Source organism: Belonocnema kinseyi, chromosome 2 (genome assembly GCF_010883055.1).
Source record: "Belonocnema kinseyi isolate 2016_QV_RU_SX_M_011 chromosome 2, B_treatae_v1, whole genome shotgun sequence".
NCBI classification, from domain to species: Eukaryota; Metazoa; Arthropoda; class Insecta; order Hymenoptera; family Cynipidae; genus Belonocnema; species Belonocnema kinseyi.
Window position 1 is genome coordinate 168,756,380 of NC_046658.1, and position 24,474 is coordinate 168,780,853.

A 24,474-nucleotide genomic window follows, 5' to 3' on the forward strand; every position below is an offset into this window, starting at 1 on the left:
AAACGAACGCAAGTAGAAAAAAAAGGTCTGTCATCGATATAAATATAAAAAGTACACGTGGAGTGATTCCGTGACGACCATCGAATCCGCGACACCGGGACACCGCACGGACACCGCGACCTTCGTTTTCTCGAGTCATTGACGCATCGTCGCGTCGGAAGCTCGTGAAAACGCAAGTGGCATACGTGGGAAGCCACCCAGCCCAGCCCCGAATTCGAATTTTTTCAGGGATGCTGGGATCTTTAGTGGGGGTTGCCATAAATGTCTCGCGGCCGTAACCCACCGCAGCGCGGCGCCACTGTCCCCTATCAGCTATACTAGTTCGCAATTTTGGCGGTAGCAGCCCAGTCTAAGCTCCAACCCTCGAACCGAACGGTCATCCGAATTTAGGTAAACCACGATTCCATCCACGAATGATATTTCATTTTTCAAAATCACCCGCAACAATCAAAATCACCCATAAAAATCCGGATTTCACTGACCATCACTGAGGGTGAATATCACCCGACTCCGCGACGTGCCGATCACCCGACAATCGTACTGTGCTTCGATAAAACGTGTTGAATTCATTTTTACGCGAGTGTCCAAACGAATTGTCCAGGAAACTCGAAAATCGAGTGTGTGCAAACAGTGCGAAAATCTTTTTCTTCGGATTTCCTCATCTTCTTTCTGTCTCGACTATCAGTAGGACCAAAATATCATGTGCTACTAATGTCATATCCACACATAAATTTTCAGACAAATTTAAACTTTTTTGAATTAAAAAAAAAAGTGTTATTTATGTGTGGACCAGCTTCAGAGTTTAATATAAGATGTAACATGATCTGCTTTTACCTACTAAATGATTAAAAAAAAATAACCCGTGTGGCTTTTTATCATATCCTCTACCTATCCTAATTAACAAATGTCTATATTTAGATTGCTGATCTATCCAGGGGTATATTTTTACAAGAAAATAGAATGAGTTTTTTTGTATTGTTTATTTTAATTTTTTTATTTTGCAAGTCCCACTTTGGAGGGTGAAAAACGAGAGTTTACTGAAACCAGGTTTGTTTATAATAATTGGCATCGATTTGTTTGCCGGTTATGTAACTCCTCTTATTTATACGGCGGACCAAAATAGTCCCTTGTAGAGTGGCCAGGAGTTACGTGCCACCGAACTGTTCCCTGTCCACTTAGATTAGCTCATTCTTTTTTCAATTCGACTTCAAACCTTTTAATTAAAAAAAAAATCTAATATGACTAAAAATTCAATTTAGACTAATCCTGTGTACTAATTTAAAAACTTTACTGACATAATTTCATTTACGAATAGATTATCAAAGCTCATCACCCTTTTTTCAAAAAAAAATGTACTTTTATTACAATTTTGTTTTTGGATTTTATGGGTTGTTGAATATTAAAGTGGTGAAAAATAAAAAAAGTCAAACCTTGAAATTTTAATTTTTAAAAATTTTTACCATTTGAAAATTCAACTTTTGAAAACTTAATTTTCCTATATTTTCAAAGGTTGAAGAGGGAAAAAACTTTAAAATTCAATTGTTGAAATTTTAATTTTCCGTTTTCGTCAGTTGCCTGCTTTTAAAAATTCAACTGTTTGAAATTGGATTTTCAATGTTCTTAAATTTTAAAGGGTTGAATTGGGAAATTGAAAAAATTGAATGTTTTATTTTCTACAATTTTCAACAGCGGAATTTAGAACGTTTGAAAATTCGATTTTTTTCCATTTTTAAATTGTTGAATTTTTATGATAAATTTTCCATTGTTGAAAACTTAAACTTGAATTTTCCATTCTCGATTTCTTTAAATTTTCTTGAATTTTCCAAAATTGAAAACTGGAATAACCAAAGATAAGAGAAAAGTGAATTATCAATTTTCTTCACTTTTCAAAAGTTTAATTTTATTTAGTTTTCAGTTTCCTACTATTTTTAACAGTAGAAAATTCAATTTTATATTTTCTTGAATTTTTAACATTTCCAACTGTTGAAAAATAAAATTTGAATTTTCATTAGTTAAATTTTTAATTTCCGACTTTTGCTATCTTTTAAATTTCCTTGAATTTTCATAATTTTAAAATTCAGCTGTTCAAAAATTAAATAAAATTTTAAACAGTTGAATTTTTAATTTTTGAAAATAAAAATTTGAATTTGTTCAATTTCCTACCATTTTCCATAGTTGAATATTAAAAAAAATTTTTTAATTGAAAATCCAACTTTTAAAAATTATTACTTTTTTTTAATTTTCAACAGTTTATAAATTTTATTTTCTTCAATTTTCTTCATTTTTTAACAGTAAAATTTTCAGTGATTGAAAATTTAATTTGTAATTCTCTTCAATTTTCAACTGTCGAAAATTTAAGTATGGAACATTTTAAACGTTAAACTATCAGAAAATTGAAAATTGAATGTTCAACTGTTGAAAATTTCAGAAAATTAAAAATTCATTTTTTAACTCTTGAAAATTGAAGAATATTTGATTTTCTTCAATTTGCAATAATCGAAATTTCAATTTTCTTAAGCTGTCAATTTTCTTGAACTTTTAACATTTGAAAATAGAACGGTTCAAAATTGAACATTATTAAAAACTAAAGAAAAAAACGATTTTTTAAAGGCAAGTGACAAAAATGTGAAATTCACATCGTTTAACTTGAGAATTTTATAAATAAAGATTAAAATCCATAACAAATAATTTTTAAAAGTGAATTTTCCCAAAAATGGGTGGCTACTGATAAATAACGTTTTGTTAAATTCTTATTTGTGAGTCCTTTAGATGACTCTCATCAAATTTATCGTTATCAGATTAATTTCGGGAAATCAAAATTGATCAAATCATTTCGAAATTAATCAAAATCGCCACTAAAATAAACTGGTAGAATTTTAGGAGGATTAACCAAAACGGCGATCTGAATGATCTGGCGTTGTGCCAAGACATTAACTTACTTTATTGCCGACTAAACTAAAGGTGTAAAAAGAACAGGAGAAAACAGAGAAAATTTGGAAATGCTTCTACCTTTGCCAAAATGCGAATCGGATCACTGACATTTAACTGTCAAATTACGTCAAAACACGTGTCGCTGGCTCTTAAACTTTTGGAATTGGATAACAATTCAAGGATAATTACAAAAAACTTGAGACTGGAAATAGGAAAAAGATATAGAAGTAAAATTTAATGGTTTTGACTCATCCGAAAATCATAACTCGTTCCAAAGAATTAATTTTGGATTCACTGCCAAGTAGTTAAGAAGTAATAAAATGTCTGAAGAGTTTATTTTACTTCATGAATATCAATCAGGAAACAAAACGAAGAGTAATAACATACACCATCTGTCGAAATCGTGCATCCACTTACGAAAGTCGGTTTAAAAACAGGCTTGACCAACATTTCGAAAAATTAGGTTTAGATTTTTTTTAAATTGTTAGAAGTATTATTAAATTCTGCGTCTGTTGAGCCCTGTTTGAATTGTTTATCACAAACACAGGCCGAGATATCATGTGTGAAAGAGCGACTATTTTCCGTTTTTGATCAATTTTTTATTCTCAACTTACAGCCTCTGTATGCTTTAGAAAAGTTAATTTGAAAAATCGAGACTTTGCTAAATTAGAGCTAGAAATATCCTCTTTAAATGGCACTAAGATTTTAATAAAATATTTACTGGTCCTCAAATTATCATAAAAAATATGGGAACGTACCGAAAATAAAAATTGCTTGGTCAAGCTGCAGTCAAGCATATTTTGTTGACGCTCGAATGCTGCACGACCGGCCGATTTTCTTCCTAAGCACTTTTCCGTATTTTTTATAATAATTAGAGAACGACTAAATATTTTATTAAGCTCTTGATCTCATTTTAAAGAAAATATATCTGGTTTTGATTTAGCAAAGTTTCAATTATTTTCATTAAATTTCCTAAAGCATAAAGAGAGTGGAAACAACGTGGACTTTTATAATATTTATAACAAGTTAAAAAAAATCTTCCTAACTTGTAACTAGACTTGTCTTTTAAAGCGACTGACACTTCGAAAAATTAGGTTAGCAAAACTTGGTTAAATCGTTAAAAAAATTATTAAATTCTGCGTCGGCTGAGCCCTACTTGAACTATTTTCGATAAATAGGAATCCAGATAGCATATGAGAAAGACGGACCTATTTTACATTTTTGAACCATTTTTGATTCTCAACTTCCACTCTTTGTATGCTTTAGAAAAGTTAATGGAAAAATTGAGAATAGGACAAATTTAAATCTGAGATATTCTCTTTAAAATGACACCAAGAACATAATGAAATCTTACTGGTTCTTGAGTTATCATAAAAAATGTGGAAGAATGTCCAAGATGAAAATCGACCGGTCGAGCAACAGTCGAGCGTCATTTATTAACGCTCGACTGAAGCTCGACTGGCTGTTTTCTATCTGGGACACTCTTTCTCATTTTTTGTAATAATTCAAGAACCACTAAATAATTTTTTATGCCCTTGATCTCATTTTAAAGAGAAAATTCCAGGCTTTAATTTAGCAAAAAGTCCATTTTTTTATTAACTTTCCCAAAGCATTTAAACAAAGAAAGTTGAGAATCGAAAATTGGCCAAAAGCGGAAAAAAAGTTTGTCTTTCTCTCATTCTCTCTCGGTCCCTATTTATCGAAAATAATTAAAGTACGATTTAATTAACGCAGAATTTAATAAATTTTCGAACTTTTTAAAACAAATTTCCTAATTTGTCATTCGGGCTGTCTTTGAAAGTGACCGAACTTCGGAAAAATAAGTTAGGAAATTCCTGGAAAATTGTTTAGAAATGTTTAGAAAAAGAGAGACCTATTTTCCATTTTTACTTCTCAACTTTCAATCCCTTTATGGTTTGGATAAGTTAATGGAAAAAATGGAGACTTTGCTAAATTCAAGTTTGAGATATTATCTTTAAAATTACATCAATAAAACAAAAAAATATTCACCGGTTCTATAATTACTGTAGAAAAATGTAAGAATGGGTCCAAGATGAAATTTCGTGGTCATGCAGCAGTCGAGCGTCTTTTATCAAGGCTCGACTATCGCTCGACTGGCCGATTTCTATCATGAGCACTCGTTAACACTTTATAAGATAATTCGAGAACCACTAAATAATTTATTATGCCCTTGGTATGATTTTAAAGATAAAATGTTAAGCTTTCATTTAGCAAACATTAAGTTTTTGTTATTAACTTTCCTAAAACATAAAGAGAATGCAAATTGAGAATCGAAAATTTGGCAAAAACCGAATGCTATCTCGGTTCCTATTTATTGAAAATACTTCAAGTAGGGTTTACCTACTTTAACTTAATAAGCTTTCTAAACAGTTAAAAAAATCTTTTTAATTTAATTTTTCGAAGTTTCAGTTACTTTTTAGATCAACTCTACTTACAAGTAAGAAATATTTCCTTAAAGCTTGATATGAAGCTTATTAATTTCCTCGTTGATTGAGCCCTACTTTAAACACCGACGTGTTTTCCGTTTTTGAACCATTTTTGATTCTCAACTTCCACTCTGCAAGCTTTTGGGGATTTAATGGAAAAAAGTTGACACTTTTCCAAACTAAAATCTCAGGTATTCTTTTTAAAATGATGCCTAATGCATAATAAATTATTTAGTGGTTCTTGAACTATCTTAAAAAATGTTAAAGTGTGTCCCAGATGAAAATTATCAGGTCGAGCGGCAGTCGAGCCTTAACAAAAGAGGCTCGACTGCAGCTCGACCTAGCGTTTTTAGTTTAGGGTACGCTTCGACATTTTTTATGATAATTCGAGAACCAGGAGATATTTCTTTTATTTTCTAGGTGTCATTTTAAAGAAAATATCTTAGACTTGTTTACCAAAAATTTCATTTTTGTTCATTAATTTTCCTAAAGCATACAGAGAGTGGAAGTTGAAAATCGAAAATCGGTCAAAAATGGAACGATCCTTCTCCCATCTTATCTCGGTCCCTATTAATCAAAAATACTTCAAGTAGGGTCCAATTAACGCGGAATTTAATAAGCTTTTCCAAAAATTAAAGAAATATCTTGTTAATCGAATCTTAGTTAGCATAGGCTCAATTTTGATCGGTACTATAATTTCGATATAAATACGAAACAGAAGATTTTATGTGGAATTTGATAATGATGCACCCACCTACGTGAAAGTTAAGCGCTGTGAAATGTATTTCAGTTTTGGACCTATGCCCCGGATGATTCGCTTGACTACGCCAGTCGTATTTTTAGCAGTCATCTAGATTAGAAGCCTCCAGATGAAACTCTTCGGCGATTATTTACACCTCTTTTTTAAAATCGCAATTTTATTTATTTTTTTTTAAATCTTAGTATAAAAACTAAAAAAAAAATATTTCGAAACTGAAATTGTCATGTTACCCTCGACAGTGACCTAATTATAAAGAGGTCGCGTTCGCTGGGCATGTGAAGCTCGGCATCCTCGTTTCTCTCATTTCTCATTCTTCCTTTTTGAATAACTAACTCAAAATAGTTTGTCTCGACGATTTGGGTAACTTTGTTCCAAATTTGAGAAATGGAATAAGGTTTAGGTTTTATTGAAAGCAAATTATTTTTCACGCCTAAATTAATTATCTGAGAATTTATTTGCTAGAAATAAATAAAAATTAATGTCATTTAGTCTCTTGTTTAATAAATATTATTTCTAAACGGAAAAAAGTAATAAGAAAAGAAATAGAATTTTGTTCTTATCAAAAATTAGAAATGGTTAATTATAAATTCAATAATGGACTGTATTAGTAAATTATTTATAGCAATGAGCTTTCTTCTTGGAATAAAACTCAGTTTGAAGTGAGTTTATTTTTACATTCAATAAAAAAGTCTGTAATCGAAAGTATTTAATTTGACATGAAAGTACTTGTCCAGACTAAAGAAAAATAAATACCACAGCTTGATATTTAAATTCCTTGGAATCCTCGGCAATTTTAAATTTCTGTTTCTGCTTTCGAGTTTAACGATTCCCACGAATTAAATTTAACAGGGTGCTTACGATTTGATTACAAAATTTTTGGCAGTTAAAGAAAAATGATTTTAAATTGTAATTTTTTAGAATTCAGGAGAAAATGAAAATTTAGATATTGCAAAGTGACAAGAGTAGAAATTATAAATATTCTGTAGTGAAAGCTTTTCATTTTATTATTAAAGACATTTTTCCAATTGCTAGGAAAATAAAGATTGGACATTATTTCAAACTGTTGAACGTTCAATTTTCTTCTATTTTTAAGAGTTGCATTTTCAACAGTTAAATTTTCAACTGTTGCATTTAAGAAATTGAATTTTCAACAGTTTAATTTTCAATTTTCTTCATTGTCCTTCACTTTTCAAAAATATAATATTTTCTAATATTCAATTTCCAATTTGAGAATTAAAGACAATTAAATATTTAACTGTTGAATTTTAACATTTGAATTGTTAACGGTTGAAACTTGAAAAAAATTGAACATTGATCTTTCAATAATTGTACATCTAAAAGTTGAATTTTTAATAGTCTAATTTTCAACTGTAGATTACAGAATTTTGTGCACAATTGAATCACAAATGTTTTAAATTATAATTTTTTGGGATTTCAACTAAAATGAAAATTTTGATATTAAAGTCTTACAAACGTTGTAAATATAAATATACCATTGTGGAAGATTTTTTTAAAAATTAAAGTAATTTCATTTTGTTCGTATTCAAATTGAAAGCAATTAAAGATTGGATATTATTAATAATATATTTTCTATAAATTTAAATTTTGACGACCAAAATATCTCAATTAATTTAAAAAAATTTATTTAAACGCATTAATTTTAAAATAAAATCAGAACTCGTTCAGAAAAATTTACAAGGGTTAAATTAAAATTTAGAAAAAAAAACGATTTTTCAAATTGTTAAATTGAAATGGAAAAAAAATTGATCGAGTGGTTCATAAGGGTTTAATTTAAGATAAAGAAAAAAATTATCATTTATATATGTTTATCCTGAAAAATAAAAATTGACTCTCGAAGAATAGCTTCTTTTGGGTACCAAATAAATTTTTCTGAATCGTAGTTCATTGCTTTATTAATGCTTGTTGACAAAATCGTGTTTGGTTTTGAATTGACACATTATATTCTATAAAGTCAAGGTTGGCATACCAAGAATATGAGACTTGGTATGATAAACAGGAACTGATTCTATAAATATAAATAAATTATAGATATTATATATAAATTATTGCAATCGTCTTTCATATTCAGTTATAAACAAAATAGTACAATATTTATATCTACTTTTTAAAATTATAGGCCAGGGTAGATTTTTAATTGGCTGATTGGACGTATCCTTGAATTATCTTTAAACTTGAACGACTTCAGACACTCAATGCCAGAAATGATTTAAGATTCGAAACTCGTAAATCAGATTTTGTTTCATCTTCTATATTACGCCAATTAGTTGCTAGGAGTTGTGAAATAATTTTTAATGGTTTTGTTACATTCGAAATCAATCTAAAATTAGCGAAATAATTTTAGTAAAGAATTAAATCATCATTTTATTTATAAGTGGAAAAATGTAAAAAAACATTATATGAAAATGAATCATTGAAAAAGAATGAATGCTATAATTAAATCCATTAAATAAATAATGGATTGTAAACAAATAAAAAGTCATTTATGTCTTTGAAACATGGTAACTTTCTAAAAAATAAAGCTAGACATTTATTTTAAGGATCAGAAGGTCTATCGAATTTCAGATCAAATGAACTATAGTAGGGATATTTCTGACTTATTGCAGAAGATTTGTCACATGAGAATTTTTTTTAATTGAAGAATTTCTCGAAATTTTTAAATCGAGTTCAGCTTCTGCCATGATCTAGGAAAGTCACAGAAAAAATATGAAATTTGCAAGCCAAACTCTTCAAAATCTCAGCTTTAATTTAAGCTGATAAAATTTTTAAAATGTTAACGCGTTCCCGATGCAGAAACGCTTGGACAGCCTTAGTCATATTTCGAGAACCCGTAAAGATTTTTAAAGTTTTATTAGCTTTAATTAAAGACAAGCTTTTAAATATTGCTTCCTGTAAATTTCAGATTTTTTTCAAATTTTATAAAAAAGTAGCAGAAGTTGAAGTCGGGGATCTCCGCAATCAACCAGTCTCGCGACTGAGAAATTCTATAATTTGAAAAATTTTGGACGTTTTTCTTCAGCAGTGTATTGTTTTCAAAAAGTTTTCCCATTTTTTGAAAAATATTTATTATACGCAATTAATTTTCATATCTATTTTTGAAATATACTTTAGTTTGAAGTTTGCTTGGGTCTGCTGGACCCGTTCTAGTTGGAACGGATAATTTCGAGGTTCTGGCACCTGAGGGTTAAAAATTCATAAATATTTTTACCATGGGTCATTTTATAAACTATCTTTTTTTTAATATATAGCTTTATTTCCGAACATATTGTTAATTTAAAAAAAAGACTTTTATTTTTTTATTCAGTTTTTTTTACCAATTTGGATCTTTTTGGGAAGGGAATGACCTAGGTGAAAACTAATCTTAATTGCAAGGTCAAAGTCAGCTAATTGATGTGTTTTCAATGGGAGGCAGTAAATTTGGGGGAAGCATGTTGAATTTCGGTCAAAGTCACGAGACCATACGCAATGTATGGGGACGCGTCGCGTCGTTCTTCCAACGATCGTACTTGGACGTCCACCTGTTTCGGAAACTAAAAACAGCCCGGCCCGGGCAACCTAAATTTAGCAACCGCAAACACACAGAGATTCAAGCAAAATTGCGTCACATCTACCTTCATATCATCCGTTGCTGACGAATTCATCTACCGTTTTCACTGTTTTTCGGTTTTTCTTCGTTTTCCAAAATAGAACGATGATCTTGCGAAATTTCCCGAAAAGGAAATCCCTCTCCAGTTCTTTAAAGTTTGAAACAATTTTAAAATTTATAATTGGTGATAATAATCAAATTTTTGTTGTAAATTCTCTTATGTTATAAAGAAATCCAATGAAAGCTATATAGATATATTTCAAGAATGCTTGAAAAATTAATTTTAGGAGAAAATACCAGGTTTGATTAGACACAATTTGATTTGTAATTGCGGTAAATAATAAAATAATACAATAATTATCTTTTGGTTTTAGGGAGGAAATAATTTGTAAAACAGAACAAAAATTTCGAATAACTATTTTTATGTTAAAAGTTTTTGAAGACTTAAATTCTAGCTTAAATTATAATTCAGAAAATTAAAAAAAGTTGTTTTACAGGATTTTACCAAATACTTGGAAAAATTCGAGTCAGCTTAAAAGAATATTTATGAATTTTAGAACTTTGGACAAATTTAAAATATATAATTGCTCGGAAATCTCCTTAGGTTTTAAAATATGTTTAATTCCTACAAAACTTCTAAAAACGCTTAAATATCTTTTCAATTGATTCAGATTTTTTCTTTTAAAGTGATTCGAATTTTAACAAAAATTATCCTAAAATCTTCCAGATTCTCTTGCGATTTTTCTTAATCTTTCGAAATCTTTAAAAAATTTAATTCTTTTTTTAACTTTTTAAAACTTCGACACCTTCAAAGTATCTTTTACAATAATTCGAATTTTAACGAAAAGTTTAAAAAATTGAGCTAGGTTGAAAAAATTGTCTTAATATCTTCCAAATTCTTTTTCGATATTTCTGCAAATTTTTTGAAATCTATGAAAATTTTAATTTTCTTATCCTTCTAAAACTTTCTCAATTTCTTTTAAAATTATTCGAGTTTCAACTAAGTTTTTAAAGATAGTGCAAATTAATAAAAATTTGCTTAAAATCTTCCAAATTTTTTTTCGACATTTCGATATTTCACTCAATAAAATTTGTTCATTATCTTAAAACCTTTCGAAATTCTTAAAAAGCTCCTACATTTTTTTTTAAATATTCAAAATCTACATTTTGCTAAAATCTAAAAAAATCTTTTTAATCTTTAAATTATTTTTATCTTTTCGAAACTTTAAAATTTTTTAAATAATTCGAATTGTTACTAAAATTTGTTTATTCGTGCAAAATAAAAAATAAATGCCTTTAAATCTTTCAGATTCTTTTTTTCTACTTTTGGAAATCTTATAAAATGTTTTGAAATCTTTTTAAATTTTCCAAAAAATCTTAAGAAAATTTTATTATTTTCTTGAAATATTTTAAAATTGTTAGAGAGGTTAAACAATTTTTGGAAATCCTTAAAATTTGGAATTTTGTTAAAAATTTCTTGATAGTTGTTTCAATGGAAAATTGTTTTTAACCTTTTTAAATGTTCTTAATATATTTTGAAATAATTCAAAGATTTCTAAAATTTTGTAGTCTTGTAAACTTTAAAAAAGTGTCTTGAAATCTTTCAGATTTTTTTATTCGATATACTTTTATATCTTCAAAACTGAGAATTAATATTTTCATTTGAAACCTAAATTTTGGATCTGAAATTGTATTAAATCAAATTATATCAAAACTAATTATCTTCGATTTCTAATCTGAAATTCGTACCTCATCCACTTAGCGAAAAAGCTCACAGTAGTAATAGTCGATTTTTTCAGTCAAAATTGATGTCAAATCGTGTTGAATAAAGAAATAATACAAAAATTATTATTCGGGTTTAATAATATAAAAGTGGTAGGCATCCACGTATTCACAGAGAAGTAATCCGAGTAGAAATGGGTTTTTTGGGCAGACAAAGGTGGATCTAAAATTGAGTTGGAGAGAAACTGTATAAAAATTAATTATCTTCGGTTTTTAATACGAAAAAGATACATAGATTAAATAGTGAAAAATCTCGCAGTAGAAATGGTTTATTTTGGTCAGACCAATTTTGATCTAAAAGTTTAAAAAATAAAGAAATAATAAAAAAATTATCTTTCGGTTTTAATAATTTAAAAGTGTTGAACGTATTCAAAAAAAAAATAATCTTAATAGAAATAATATAAGTAGAAATAACGTTTTTTGGCCAGACAACAGTGAGTATGAAATTGTGCTAAAAAAAATTATATCCAAATTAATTGTGTTGGGTTATTAATATAAAAGTGAGACACAATCCACGCACGAAAATACCAGTGGAAATGCCCGCTTTAGTCAGCCATGTGAAGAAATTTGGCATTCAGAGAAACTTCCCATGTCTTTAACCATCTGGCTTGCAATAATTGTCTTTATCTACTAAAGCTAAGCCACTTCTTGCAAAACAATATTTTCATTTGTGTATAAATAATATTTCATTAGTTAAATACACAGAAGTTAAATGATTTCGAATACAAAGGTTTTACAATTTACTAAGTTTTATATTTATTAATACAGTAGTAACAGTTGGAATTCTTGTAAAGGAAGAAATAATATTTATCGATCTGATCTAATTGTTGAGTAATCCTGTAGGAATTTACTGTTTATATTCTCTGGTTATAACCACACAGTTTTCGGAAATTGCAAATATTTTTACTCTTAAAACAACCAACCACATAAATTCTTATCATAGCAAATACTGTTTTCACTGAGATGGATTTAGAATGCATTTCTAAATTTGAAAACTGCTTTACTTATTTTAGATTCGGCACCTCCAATTTTAAACTGATTTCATTTTATTTTAAATTAGTTCCTATTGAGAAAGTTTATATATTTTTAATAGAGTAGTTTTCTAGAGATATATTAAAATAATTGCTAGAAAAATTAATGATGTCCTTGCTTCATTGGTAATCACTTTAATGACCTAGTTTGAAAATTTATAATATTCTTGTCATGCATCAGTAGCGAAATGAAGTAAAATGTATCAGTAATGAAAGCTTTGGTTATCAAGATATGAGATAAAAATGACATTTACGTAGAGAAGTATTAAGGACCATAAAAGTGCATTAGTCATTATAATCTCTGAAGAAAAATGACAAAAAAAAATTTTTAAAGCCAGTAAAAGTAGAATTTACTTTGGTCAATTTAGTAAGTGAAATTTAAAATGGATATAAAAATTATTTTTTCAAATATGTAAAATTAAAATGGACACAAAAATGTACATTTAGGCTTACAAAATTTTAGGAAAAACTCAAATCAGTTTAAAAGATTTTCAGACGTTTTTAAATGATACAAAAATAATTTAAAAATTAAAAATATTAAATTTTTCAACGTAGAAATTTCAAGATTGGATAAATAATTAGAAGCTTTTTGTAAATACTGAAAGGTTTCAAGTGAATACATTTTTTTAAAGATTCTTGGGAAATTTATCATCAGTTTATTCTGAAATATTAATTTTTAGAGCAAATTTAAAAACATTTGAAAAGATTAAGACAAATTTTAAACAAGAATCTGCAAAATTTTAGGAGATTTTTTTTTATTTTACACTATTTTTTAAAAACCTTTTCAAAAAATTCAAATTATTTTAAAAGAAATTTCAAAGGTTTTGAAGTTTTAAAAATATTTAAAGACAATTAACCTTTAAAAAGATTTCAAAAGTTTCTTAAAAATAACGAAACAAAATCTGAAAAATTCTATAAACTTTGTTGTTTTGAAACATTTTTCATAGTTTGAAGAAAAAGTATATGTATATTTCAGAACAATTACAAATTAATAGATTTATACCACTTCGAATATTTAAATGTTCATTTTTAATTATTAATTAAAAATAAAATATTCAAAACTAAATAATTTGAAACTGAATTATTTGAAATAGAACCCTCGAATCATTAATATTTGAGAGTGCTAAATTTAAACCTTTGAAGTTACAATTTTAATTGCTCTATTGAATAACAAATTTTTTAATCTTGAGTAAAAGTTAAATTTCAATGCATAAATAACATTCAAGCAATTATTCATCTGAAAATAGATTTTTATACATTTTATGAACTGGAAGGAGCATTCTTTTTTATATTCATCATTTTTATTGAGTTGGAAGCGATGAAATATTGCTTGTTTTTTGTTTAGAAATGAATTTTTAGTTTTCACTTTTCTATCGATTTTAAGGGGAGAATTGTGTATTCAAAATGTTTTCTGAATTGGAAGAGCAAAACCCTTAATATTTCTATTGAATTGGAAGGGATGAACTTTTCGTTTTCAATTTTTTCTGAATTGGAAGAGAATATTTTTTCTGTTTTGCATTTTCATTAATTTGAGGGAGGGAATTTCTTATTTTAAATATTTTTATAGAGTTGGAAGGAAGCAAATTTCAAGTTCCAATTTTTTCTTAAATGGAAGAGAGATATTTCAATAGGTGGGGAATTCGAAGAGGGATATTTTTTTGTTTTTCAGATTTTTATAGAGTTCGAATGAAGAAAAGTTTTATTTAAAATATTTTCTAAATTACAAGAGGCTATTTTTTCTTTTTAGCATTTTTATCAAGTATTTTCATGAATTAAAAAAGGGTAATTTTTTTTTACCTTTTTAGTGATTTGGAAGGAATGAAACATTTCTTATTTTTTCCGAATAGAAAAAGGGACATTTAAAAAAACAGTTTCACTAAGTTGAAAGAAAGGAACTTTCGGTCTTCAAGATTTTATAATTTGACAAAAGGTTAATTTTTTGTTTTTAAAACTTTTATCGATGTGGAAGGGAGTAAATTTTGATTTTTTATTATTCTTGAAAATTTTCTAAATTGGAAAACACTAATTTCTTCTTTTTATCATTATTATTGAGTTGAAGGAGGAAAATTTAGATTAAAATTTTTTTAAATTAAATGAAGGATATTTTTCACTTTTTCAGATTTTTATCAAGTTGAAAGGGTTCTATTTTGCTTAATTTTCTGAATTGAAAATAGCCATTTTTTTCTTTTTAACTTTTTTATTGAGTCTAAGGGAAGATTTGTTTCTTTTTTTTGGCTTCAAAATTGGAAGAGGAAAAATTGTAACATTTTTATAAATTTGGAAGGTAGGAAATTTTGGTTTTCAATTTTTTTTTTTTATTGGAAGAGGCCATTTTATAGAATTTTCATTGAGTAGAAAGGAGGAACTTTTTATTTTGAATCTTTATATTTAGAAAATATTTATAGTATTTAGATTTTTTCATTAGAAGAAGGGCATTTCTTTTGGTTTGCTTTAAACATTTTCATTGAGTTTGAAGTACAGTAATTTTGGTATTAATTTTTTTTAATTGCAAGAGGCCAATTTTTTCTTTGGAAAATTTTATTGAATGGACGGGGGAAATATGTTTAATTTTTATAATATTTAAAATTGCTCAGTTTAAGGATATGTGATTTGAAGTTGTTAAATTAGAAAGCAAGAAAAGCTTCCGTTTCGCGCGTGTAAATTATTGAGCGTTTGAAAGAAAAATTTTTAAGTTAAATTTGTTAACAAAAAATCTGTTAATTTTTGTTTCCTCGAATAAAACGTTCACCCTGTTTATTAAAAATAGCCTCATTAAAAATGGTTAAAATCGTATAAAATTTGAGAAGAGATTCGAAGAAGTGAAGAATGCGCAAGCGTTCTACTATAATTAGCGATTACGTTACCTCAATGTGAAAAGACGACGCCGGCGTCTATGCCGTGAATTTCGATTGGCGCATCTTGTTTCGGACACGCCAATCGGCGTATCGTTTTCATTCAGATTGCGCGGATTTCCAAAGAGGTTCGATAATAAATTTTCCTGCTAAAAATATTTTTCTTTAGTAAGTGACGTCCTGCTGCTAAACGACTCGGCTGGCCGCCCACGCATCGATAAAACTCGAATTACATCAATGAGTCGATGCCAAAACGTTAAAAGCTCATCAACGTCTATGTATCATCTTTCAATATAAAATCCATCTAAAACGCATTTCCACTTTTGATTTTCTCATGTTTATTTTTGGAAATCGATTAAATTTTGTCGGATGAAAAAAAATTCATTCAAAAAAGATTTGTCGGGACTAAATATATATTTTTAAGCAACTTCTGCTAGAATTTATTCGAAATAATTATTATCAATTATTATGTGAACAAACTGCTTTAAAATTAACAATATTTCATTAATTAACTCTCATCATTTTCCGTCGAGACGCAAGAAGATGGTTCAAGTAGTAACGGTGTTTAGAGTCAGACTCGTAATTTAAGCAAATTATTTTTATAATTTGGGAAAATTTTATCTGATATTGATTTTTTAGACATTAAAAATTGAGAAATAAAAATGAACGTTCTTTTCAGCGAACGAACAAGGTTTAGCAGATCAGTAGAGCGGCAAAATGGACGCAAGATTCAGGAGCAATCTCGATATGATTGGGCGCAATGAGCCAATCACAAAAAAGGCCAAATTCTGGCAAAGTTATGTACGAGCCTTGAAAGGTAAGCTGAAAATATTAAAAAATTAATGTTTATTGTCTAGTGCAATTTAATTATTCAATTAAAGGCAAGCCCCATAAGGTTAACCAAGTGTTTCCCATAAGAAAAAAATACGCTTTTGTAAATTTTATTCAGAATCTTCAATATTAGGTAAATCGAGTTAAACACAACATTTATCTTTAAAATTAGCCATAGAATACAAATGATTAATTTCATTTTGAATGCCACCCGCAAAAGTCTTTTACACAGGGTCCCAAAAAAAAACCTATAAGTGAAAAAGAGCGGTTTTTCAAGCCTTTGGCGCTAATTGTGATTTTTACGGTTATTTAAACACAAATTATTTCCAATATATAAAATACTACTTTATTCTGATGATAAGATGTTTACATAAATTGTTTAAACAATTTTTTATTGTTTTTAGGAAATTTTTATTAGAATAGATTTAGAAAGTTGCGGTTTTCCGAATTTTTCAACTTATTTTCAATTTTTCAGTTAGATTGGAGCAGCAATTAAATAAATTTGACAGAAATAATGGTTTAAACCCTTTATTATTATTTATAATATAATTCTCTTGGAATAATACTAGAAAGCTGCCCTTTTTATTAAATTTTCCATTTTCGAACCATTTTTCAAAAAGAGTGAGGTAATAATTAATTCAAGTGAACAAAAATAATTCTTTAAATGAATAATTATTTAACTAAAATGAGGTAATAATTATTTCAAGCGAACAAAAATAATTGTTTAAAAAACTTGTTATTATTTTTAATAATATTATCTTTGTACAATGTCACAGAGTTGCGGCTTCTTCTCAAATTTTGAACAATATGTCTACTTTTTATTCAGTGAGATATTAATAAATGCAAATAAATTAAAATTATTGTTTAAATAATTAATTATGAATTATAACTATTTGCTCTTCAAGTAATTCTAGAAAATTTCTACTTTTTCTAACGTTGCCAGTTTTTGTTTGAATTTTCAGTTAGAAACAAATAATAAATAATATTATTTTAAAAAAAGGACCTCAGTAATTTCTTTAAGGAAAATTTACATTTACTATGATCCATATCGCAAATTTGAAGAATATTTCAAATATCTGTTTTGTTTCAGAAAAATATATTCACCAAAAAAAGAAAGAGATTGGTAAAGAACGATTCTCTATGATTTATTTATTAATTTTTCATAACTTAACGCAAATTTCCAGCAAATATCTAAGAGAATATATTTTTAACCAATTGTTTTAACAATTATTTTTGGTTAATTGCATTGAATATTATTTTGCTCAAAGTGAAAAGTGGACAAAAAGTTGAATATTTAAGAAAAAACAGCAACTTTTTAGCATTCTCAAAGAGAGTATTATTTAAAATAATAATAAATTGTTTAAACAATTGTGTTTATTAACCTTAAATAATTACCTTTCATTACAAAGTGGAGAAAAAGTAGAATGTCTTATCAAAAACTGCTCGCAAAACACAATTTTGCACTTATGGTGTTTCTTTCGTATCCTGCAAAACAGACCTATGGGGGTGATATTTAAAAAGTGCTCTTTGAATCGTATTTTATGGATAATCGTGAAGAGAAATGTTGAGTTTCAATTCGATTCACCTAATATAGACGATTCGGAAAAAAATTGACTAATACCTCTTTTATCCTATGGGAAATGCACGTTAAACTTCATGGGGTTTGCGGAACCTCTAAATATAATTTTTTTTAAATTTTTAATGCATTTTTGGGCCACCCTATGTTCAAATTGCTCATATGTTGTAAATTTGAACTTGCGAACTTCAGAATACTATTAGATAATTAGGATTTTTTTATATTTTAGTAAAGTTAATTAAGAAATAAATATAAATTTTTAGGCACAGACGACATGAGAGCTCCAGAGCACACTCACAGGCCTCGCGGCATTTTCCGTTCCGATTACCCTGAGCTGCATTCCTCTTCGTGGCCGTTCGGAAAATCAATTTACGACGATCCCACCCACGCTTCTGACCGCATCAACGTTCCTGGATACAGGTGAAAATTTATTTAAATTATTATTTTTTTAATTATCTTAACTAAATGAATGAATTAATAGATTTAGGCTTGCTTAGTTGCTATAAAAAAGTAAGAAAATAAAAAGTAAATAAGAAAATCAGTACATTCAGGAAGTTCTTTGATTCACAGAAAACTTCTTTGAATCCAAGAATGATATTGATTTACTTTTAATAAAAGAAATTTGTTTGGTACGAAGAATTTGTTTTTTTATGGTTTAATCTGAAACACTCTATTCAGATTATCACATTTTCCTCATAAAAAAAATTAATTTTAAAATTCCAACAAAAATTGTTGCTTACTTTAAAATGTTTTTCTTTATTTTAAAATTATTTTTGATTAAATAAAAATAATTATTTAAAAAAAACGATCTCTTTAATTTAAGAAAAATATTATTCCGAGTGATAAGTGAAAAAGAAGACAATTTTGGTCCAAGCTTTACAAAATTTGGTTGAAAACTTTTTTTTTCTTTTTCAATTCTAATGAACGTTGTTACAGTCTTACGAAATTCGTTAATAAGTTGAACAATCCAAATTTTTATTCATTTATTTTTTTTAAATCCACAAGATGCGAAGAAAGTTTACAAAACAAGATATAATTTTTTAGAAGATTAACGAAAAGTTCTTGTGCAACATTTAAAGATTTTCCACCGTTTTGGAAATTTAAGCATATATGCAAAAAAAATTTAATCTTTTCTTGCAGCTTTTTTTAAACATTTTTTATTATAGCATTATTTTTTTAATCTTCCCACTGCGTGAGAACATTCTTATTATTTATTTTCAATATGATTTTTTACAATTTTGTTTCAATTAGAAATTTTGTTCGCAATCCTTATAATTTCAATTTAAAAATGTGCAAAAACTCCCGGTTTTGGCGTTATTCACAATTATATACATAATTTTTTTTCAATCTCTTAAATAAAAGACTAAAAATATAAACAAAATTGCTAACTAATTTCTTTTATTGTAAACGTTTTTAAATAATCATATGGAAATCTTCTTAATTTCGGCGATGCCATTTTTCAGTGTATTTAAAATGTTCAAATCCGGCAAAATTTTGCTTGTAAATTTATTGTTTTGATTATTTTTGCATGATTAAATATTTTTGAATTAAAAAATAATAATTGCGCTTCTAAAAAGGGATCGCTAAAATTTTGAAGTTTTCCGCATTACTTATTATAAGGTTTTTCCATCTTTTTTAGTTATATAGTTTTTTTTGTCTTTGATCCAAGAGACTTTAGAAAAATATTTTTCTATTTGTATAATTGTGAATAGCATAAGAACCGGAAAATTTCCATTTTTTATTTTTTTGAACTTTTTTCGTAATTCATATAGTTATTTTTTAATCTCTAAATTATTAAAAATATTTGTTTATTTACATAATCTTAAAGAACGCGCAAACCGAGATTTTTCCCTAATAATTATTTTTTGTTATTTCTTTGATTTCTTATTTAAACCTTTCAGTTATTTCAATTGTTTTTGGTTTTAAAAAGGAGTCTATCTTACTATACAACTTTTTTCTTGTTTTTAGTTTATTGCTGCAATATTAATTGAAAGTTTATTATTTTTTGCAACATTTTTAAAAATTTTCGTTTTTTATTCATAAGGTTTCTAATATTCATCTCGAAATATAATAAAATAAAATAACATTTTTTTAAATATACAAAAATGATTCTAAATCCTAATTAGTACAATTATACTTCAATATCAAAATATAAGAAAACACACGACCCACAGTGGAGCTGAACCGCTTTAAATGAAAGGTTTTTGCCAATGGGATTTTTTTACGATAGTTTTTAAAATAAAATTAAAATAATTCCCTAAGTCGTTTATGAAATAGACCAATTTCTATTTTTGAAAATTATAAATTTTATTATAAATTTTTTACAAATTCCCACTTTCAAAATATCGTGAATGAAACCCTTTGAAAATTTTCGATCAAATTCAAATCGTGAAATTTAATTCTTCCGAAAATACTATAGAGAATAAAAATGCGAATAACAATTTTGTGAATCAAAAAACTACTCTGCTCATTTTAAATAACTGTATGCAAGATTTTCTATTAAATTCATACTGAATTCAATGAAATTTTTTCGCTGTGATTAGAGAAACTTCTGTAAATCATATAACGTTCTAGAACTGGAAAAAGGATACAGTTCTTTCTCTAAAGAAAGGCTAATTGGTGGGCTGAAGTAGTATAACTGCAGCAGTTCGACGCCACTTACTGAGCAAGCAAGGTTCTGTTCTATGCTGAACTACCGACATCAGGTAATTACTATTGGTCGGTAATGCAGTCTTACTATCGGTCGGTAACTCAGCATGGAACAGATCCTTGTTCAGTCGGTAAATGGCGTCGTACCGTTACAGCTCTACAGCTGACGCAAAGCGCGCGCTACGTTCCAGTAAAATAAAAACTTGATTAAAATTGCATTTGTTATATTTTGCAGGTACCTGCCCGTACATCGTGAGATCTATGGTTACTCGCCGAGACAGATATACCCGCATCAGTACAAACCAGTAGAACGCTTCGTCCCCGGTACGTACCACTAAAACCCTCGAAAACAGAACAGTGTTGAAAGCTCGAAACTACGCACGAAGCTCATCGACGATTAACGAATCAAAGTGTCAAATTATGCAAGCAAACAGACGCGAATCAATATCGATTTTAAAATTAAATTACCATCAATAATCGTCGCTCACACTGAATCTCCTGTAGATACTAAGTTTTCATTTGTAACTTCCGGTTCTTCTATCTTCTCACTTTTAAATCACCAAATTTAAATTAAAATTTCCAGCCGACTCGTATTTTTAGCTGTGTTATATTTTCGTTACCTTACTTATTAAATTTAGTCAAAAAAAGGTCCTCTGGAAATTTAAATTTCAATCGAATTAAGGTCTTGGTGTAAATCGGCAGGCCAACGACTTACATCGATATCTTAGCCAAAATCCAACTTAAATTTTAGAAATTTCCTAATTCAATTTAAGTCAGAAGATAGAGGCACTATTCCGAAGACGAACGATGACAACGTCTTACTTCCTGATCCGAATCCCGATACCTCCATTTCAATCCCACGTAAACGAGAAATTCTAGATAAAAAGAAAATATTTGGATAAGTTTGAAAAGAAAGTTCACGTGAGATTGAAATTCAATGTTTTAGGCGTGGAACGATCAGTAATTAAAATATAGTGACTCATTATTACGTTTAATCTAGTCTATAAAAACAATTCACGTAAGACATGTGTAACGATACTAATTTCATGTAATGTTTGTATCTGTGAATCGTTACCCGTACACACGCACGCATGATTGTGTGCATGTATACATAATACATTTCTCATCAATTTATCAATTTTCGAACTTATAATTGACTTAATATTTCCCAGCGGATTTTCCTCTGGATAATTTTTATCCTGAAAAAGAATCTCCGGGAAATTCCCACTTCCCCGACTCTTTTCAAGTCTGCTGGTGAATAACTCTTTTTCCCAAAAGAGCCATTCATTCATCGTGTCGTCTCTAGATTTTTAGGACTCAGCGTTGTTTTCCTCATCATTTCTTCGTTCCCAATTGTCTCTCATCGGAATGCCAGTTTTCAGAGAATCATTTTCTATCAGAGGAGTTAGTCATCTTCCATCGTCTCAAAATCATTCACGTCAAGCACGCCTCTGATTTTGATTTTTTCCAGGAGCTATTTCTTCCAAATGGACCCAAATTTATCGCATGATGGACTTGAGCGAACTCAAGAGACAACAAATTTCGCGAAAGTGGGAGAGAAAACAAATTACCGGCTCCGTTTCTCGATGTCGAATCATTCGACGTTACACCGACCAAACTGTTCCACCCTTTCCACATATTCTCATGACGCCCAAAGAGGCTATTGTATACATGAAAAATTAAATTTAAAAAACATAATGCGATGATCTCTCAAAGGTAGATACAAAAAACTGCGTGTAAGGAACGTGAAACGGACGAACTTTCAGCATGGACTCGCTAAAATCTAGCGAAGATCAGCTGGACTACGCTAAACTACAACGGAGGTCACGCTAGACTACAACGGAGTTCATCTGGGCTACGCTAGACTCTAACGGAGTTCCGCTCGACTGCGCTAAACTCCAATGGAGTTCAGCTTCTCTACGCTAGACTACAATGGAGTTCACGCTAGACTACAGTTGAGTTCAACTGAAATACAATAGACTCTAACGGAGTTCAGCTGAACTACGCTAGACTACAACGGAGTCTACGTAGACTAAACCGGAGTTCAGCTTATCTACACTAGACTAAAACCGAGATCAAGCTAGAGTGTAACGAAGTTTACGTTGGATTATAACGCAGTCTGGCGCAGAATCTTTAACTCGCCTGTAACGTTTCTTATACCCAGTTTTTTTCTGCGGGCTCTAATTTTACCAAAAGGGTTGGATCAAGGAAAGAAATTGTAAAAATATCGGATGTATCTGAGACTAAATTTTTCGAATCAGAAAAAGTAATTTTAATAAAGATGTTCACCATTTTGTTTCCCTAATTGAATTACTGATTCGGAGATAAGACAAGACCGTGTCCGGCCATAAATCAGGTCTCATTTTCTGTTTCTAGATATAAAAAAAGGTTTTTTTCCATGCGTGTGTCACCATGGCCGACTCCGTTTTCCCTGGTCCCCTGAGGAACTCTTTTTCAATAAAGACGTTATCGCTGTACAACTGATGAGACGTTAAAAATCACTGCCACCAGATCCAGAGTTTTAATTGTTGCAAGATAAAAATGGGAATTGAAATAAATCTTATGATATTCTATTTTTTCCTTTAAGCTTCAATTTCTTCGCGGTCGATTTCCTCCCCAGTTTGGTCATTGTCGTTCTCTGAAAATTGAAAATTGAGGTTGAGTTTAAATCCATTTTCCACACTCATACACTGAATCACAAACGTATACAGGTCACATCCATGCGTGCGAATACACTTCTGAATTAGGATTAAGATTATTAAGAGCCGAGAGGATTTATTTAATTGCTATATAATTATCTGATAATTTAATTAAGTATAATCGAACGCACGAACGAGATCGACAATTTCAAACGTATGTACCAGTCGTGAAATTGTAAAATAATCAACGGAAATTAGAAAGCACTGTTGGAAATGCCTGCAAGAATTTTATGAATTTGGTTTATTTATCTCAATTGAAAAATTACAACTATTGTTATTTGTGTCGTAATTTAGGATAATTTTTGGAAAACTGCAGACATTTTCAACAGTTCGCGATTTGTACATACGGCGAAAAAGAGTGCAGGAGGATCTTTGAGTAAATATAAAAACTGACTTTAGGTCGATACAAAAAAGTCCACCTCGCATCGCCACCAAACTTGAAAAAGCTAGAAATTTTACTTCGAGTTTCGCGTTTCGGGTTTTCGGGTTAAGATTTAGAAATATTTTGAAAAGTATTTTTTATTATTTTTATCTAAAACAAAAATGATTTCGGGGATGAGAGCCACGTTGGGTAGAAAAAAGAGAATAATGGAAATCAAAATTGGATCTATGTGGAAAAGTAGTGAATGAAGTAAATAAGAATTTTTTCAAAAACAAAAGTTGCTAACGTGCAAGTTGAAGGCGTTGAAGGGTCCTCATTCACTACTTTTCCACATAATTCCGATTTCGATTTCCATAATTTTTTTTCAACCCACCTTATTGAGAGCTTGCAAGTACCTTTTCTAGCGAGATTTCAAAAGTATTAATTTGTTTGCCTGCTTCTAGACCAAAAAGTCGAGTTGTACAGGTAAATGGAAGTTCGAGCACGAAGCGTGGTTGACACGGGGAAAAATCAAATATTATAAAATAATATTAAAGCGGCTTATATTTTGAATAATTAATAGCAGGGCAGATGCACTACTAACAAGGCTAAAGGCGTTTTCAATCGAATTCGAAATACAAAACAGAAACGTGGTCAAGAAATTTCTGCCTTTTTCAGGAGATGGCATGTCTGTTTTCTTTTAATACGACCCATCCTTAAAACCCTCCTTTGTACCAAATGTAATTTTTTCCCCGTTTTTAAACGAATATTTTATAATAATTGAGAAAAATGTACCCGCTCCCACGTGTAGAAAATTATGTTTGGCTCCAAACGTTCCCTACCTTAAGGGGATTAGAATGACTTGAGTTTTCGTTACATACATAATACGTCCACAAGGATGCATTGTTTAAGGTAACATTTTAACCGCATAATCCGAAAGCAATTTTACTG

General features: G+C 28.9%; 1 protein-coding gene across 5 annotated transcripts in view; it reads left to right on the forward strand.

The window, feature by feature from the left end:
- The first annotated feature begins 252 nt into the window (after nt 1-252).
- Nucleotides 253-24,474, forward strand: part of LOC117166901 — a 40,138-nt gene continuing 15,916 nt past the window's right edge. For 4 of the 5 annotated variants that reach the window (XR_004466325.1, XM_033351345.1, XM_033351342.1 and 1 more), the window contains exons 1-4: nt 253-390; nt 16,087-16,224; nt 18,078-18,234; nt 20,699-20,787. Coding sequence is in view for 4 of the 5 variants with exons in the window: in XM_033351345.1 (XP_033207236.1) it covers nt 16,125-16,224; nt 18,078-18,234; nt 20,699-20,787 (346 nt within the window). In the remaining variant the exon portion in view is untranslated. Of the gene's footprint in view, nt 494-16,086; nt 16,225-18,077; nt 18,235-20,698; nt 20,788-24,474 lie in introns of all 5 variants that reach the window. The other variant, XM_033351344.1, reaches the window with a different exon arrangement.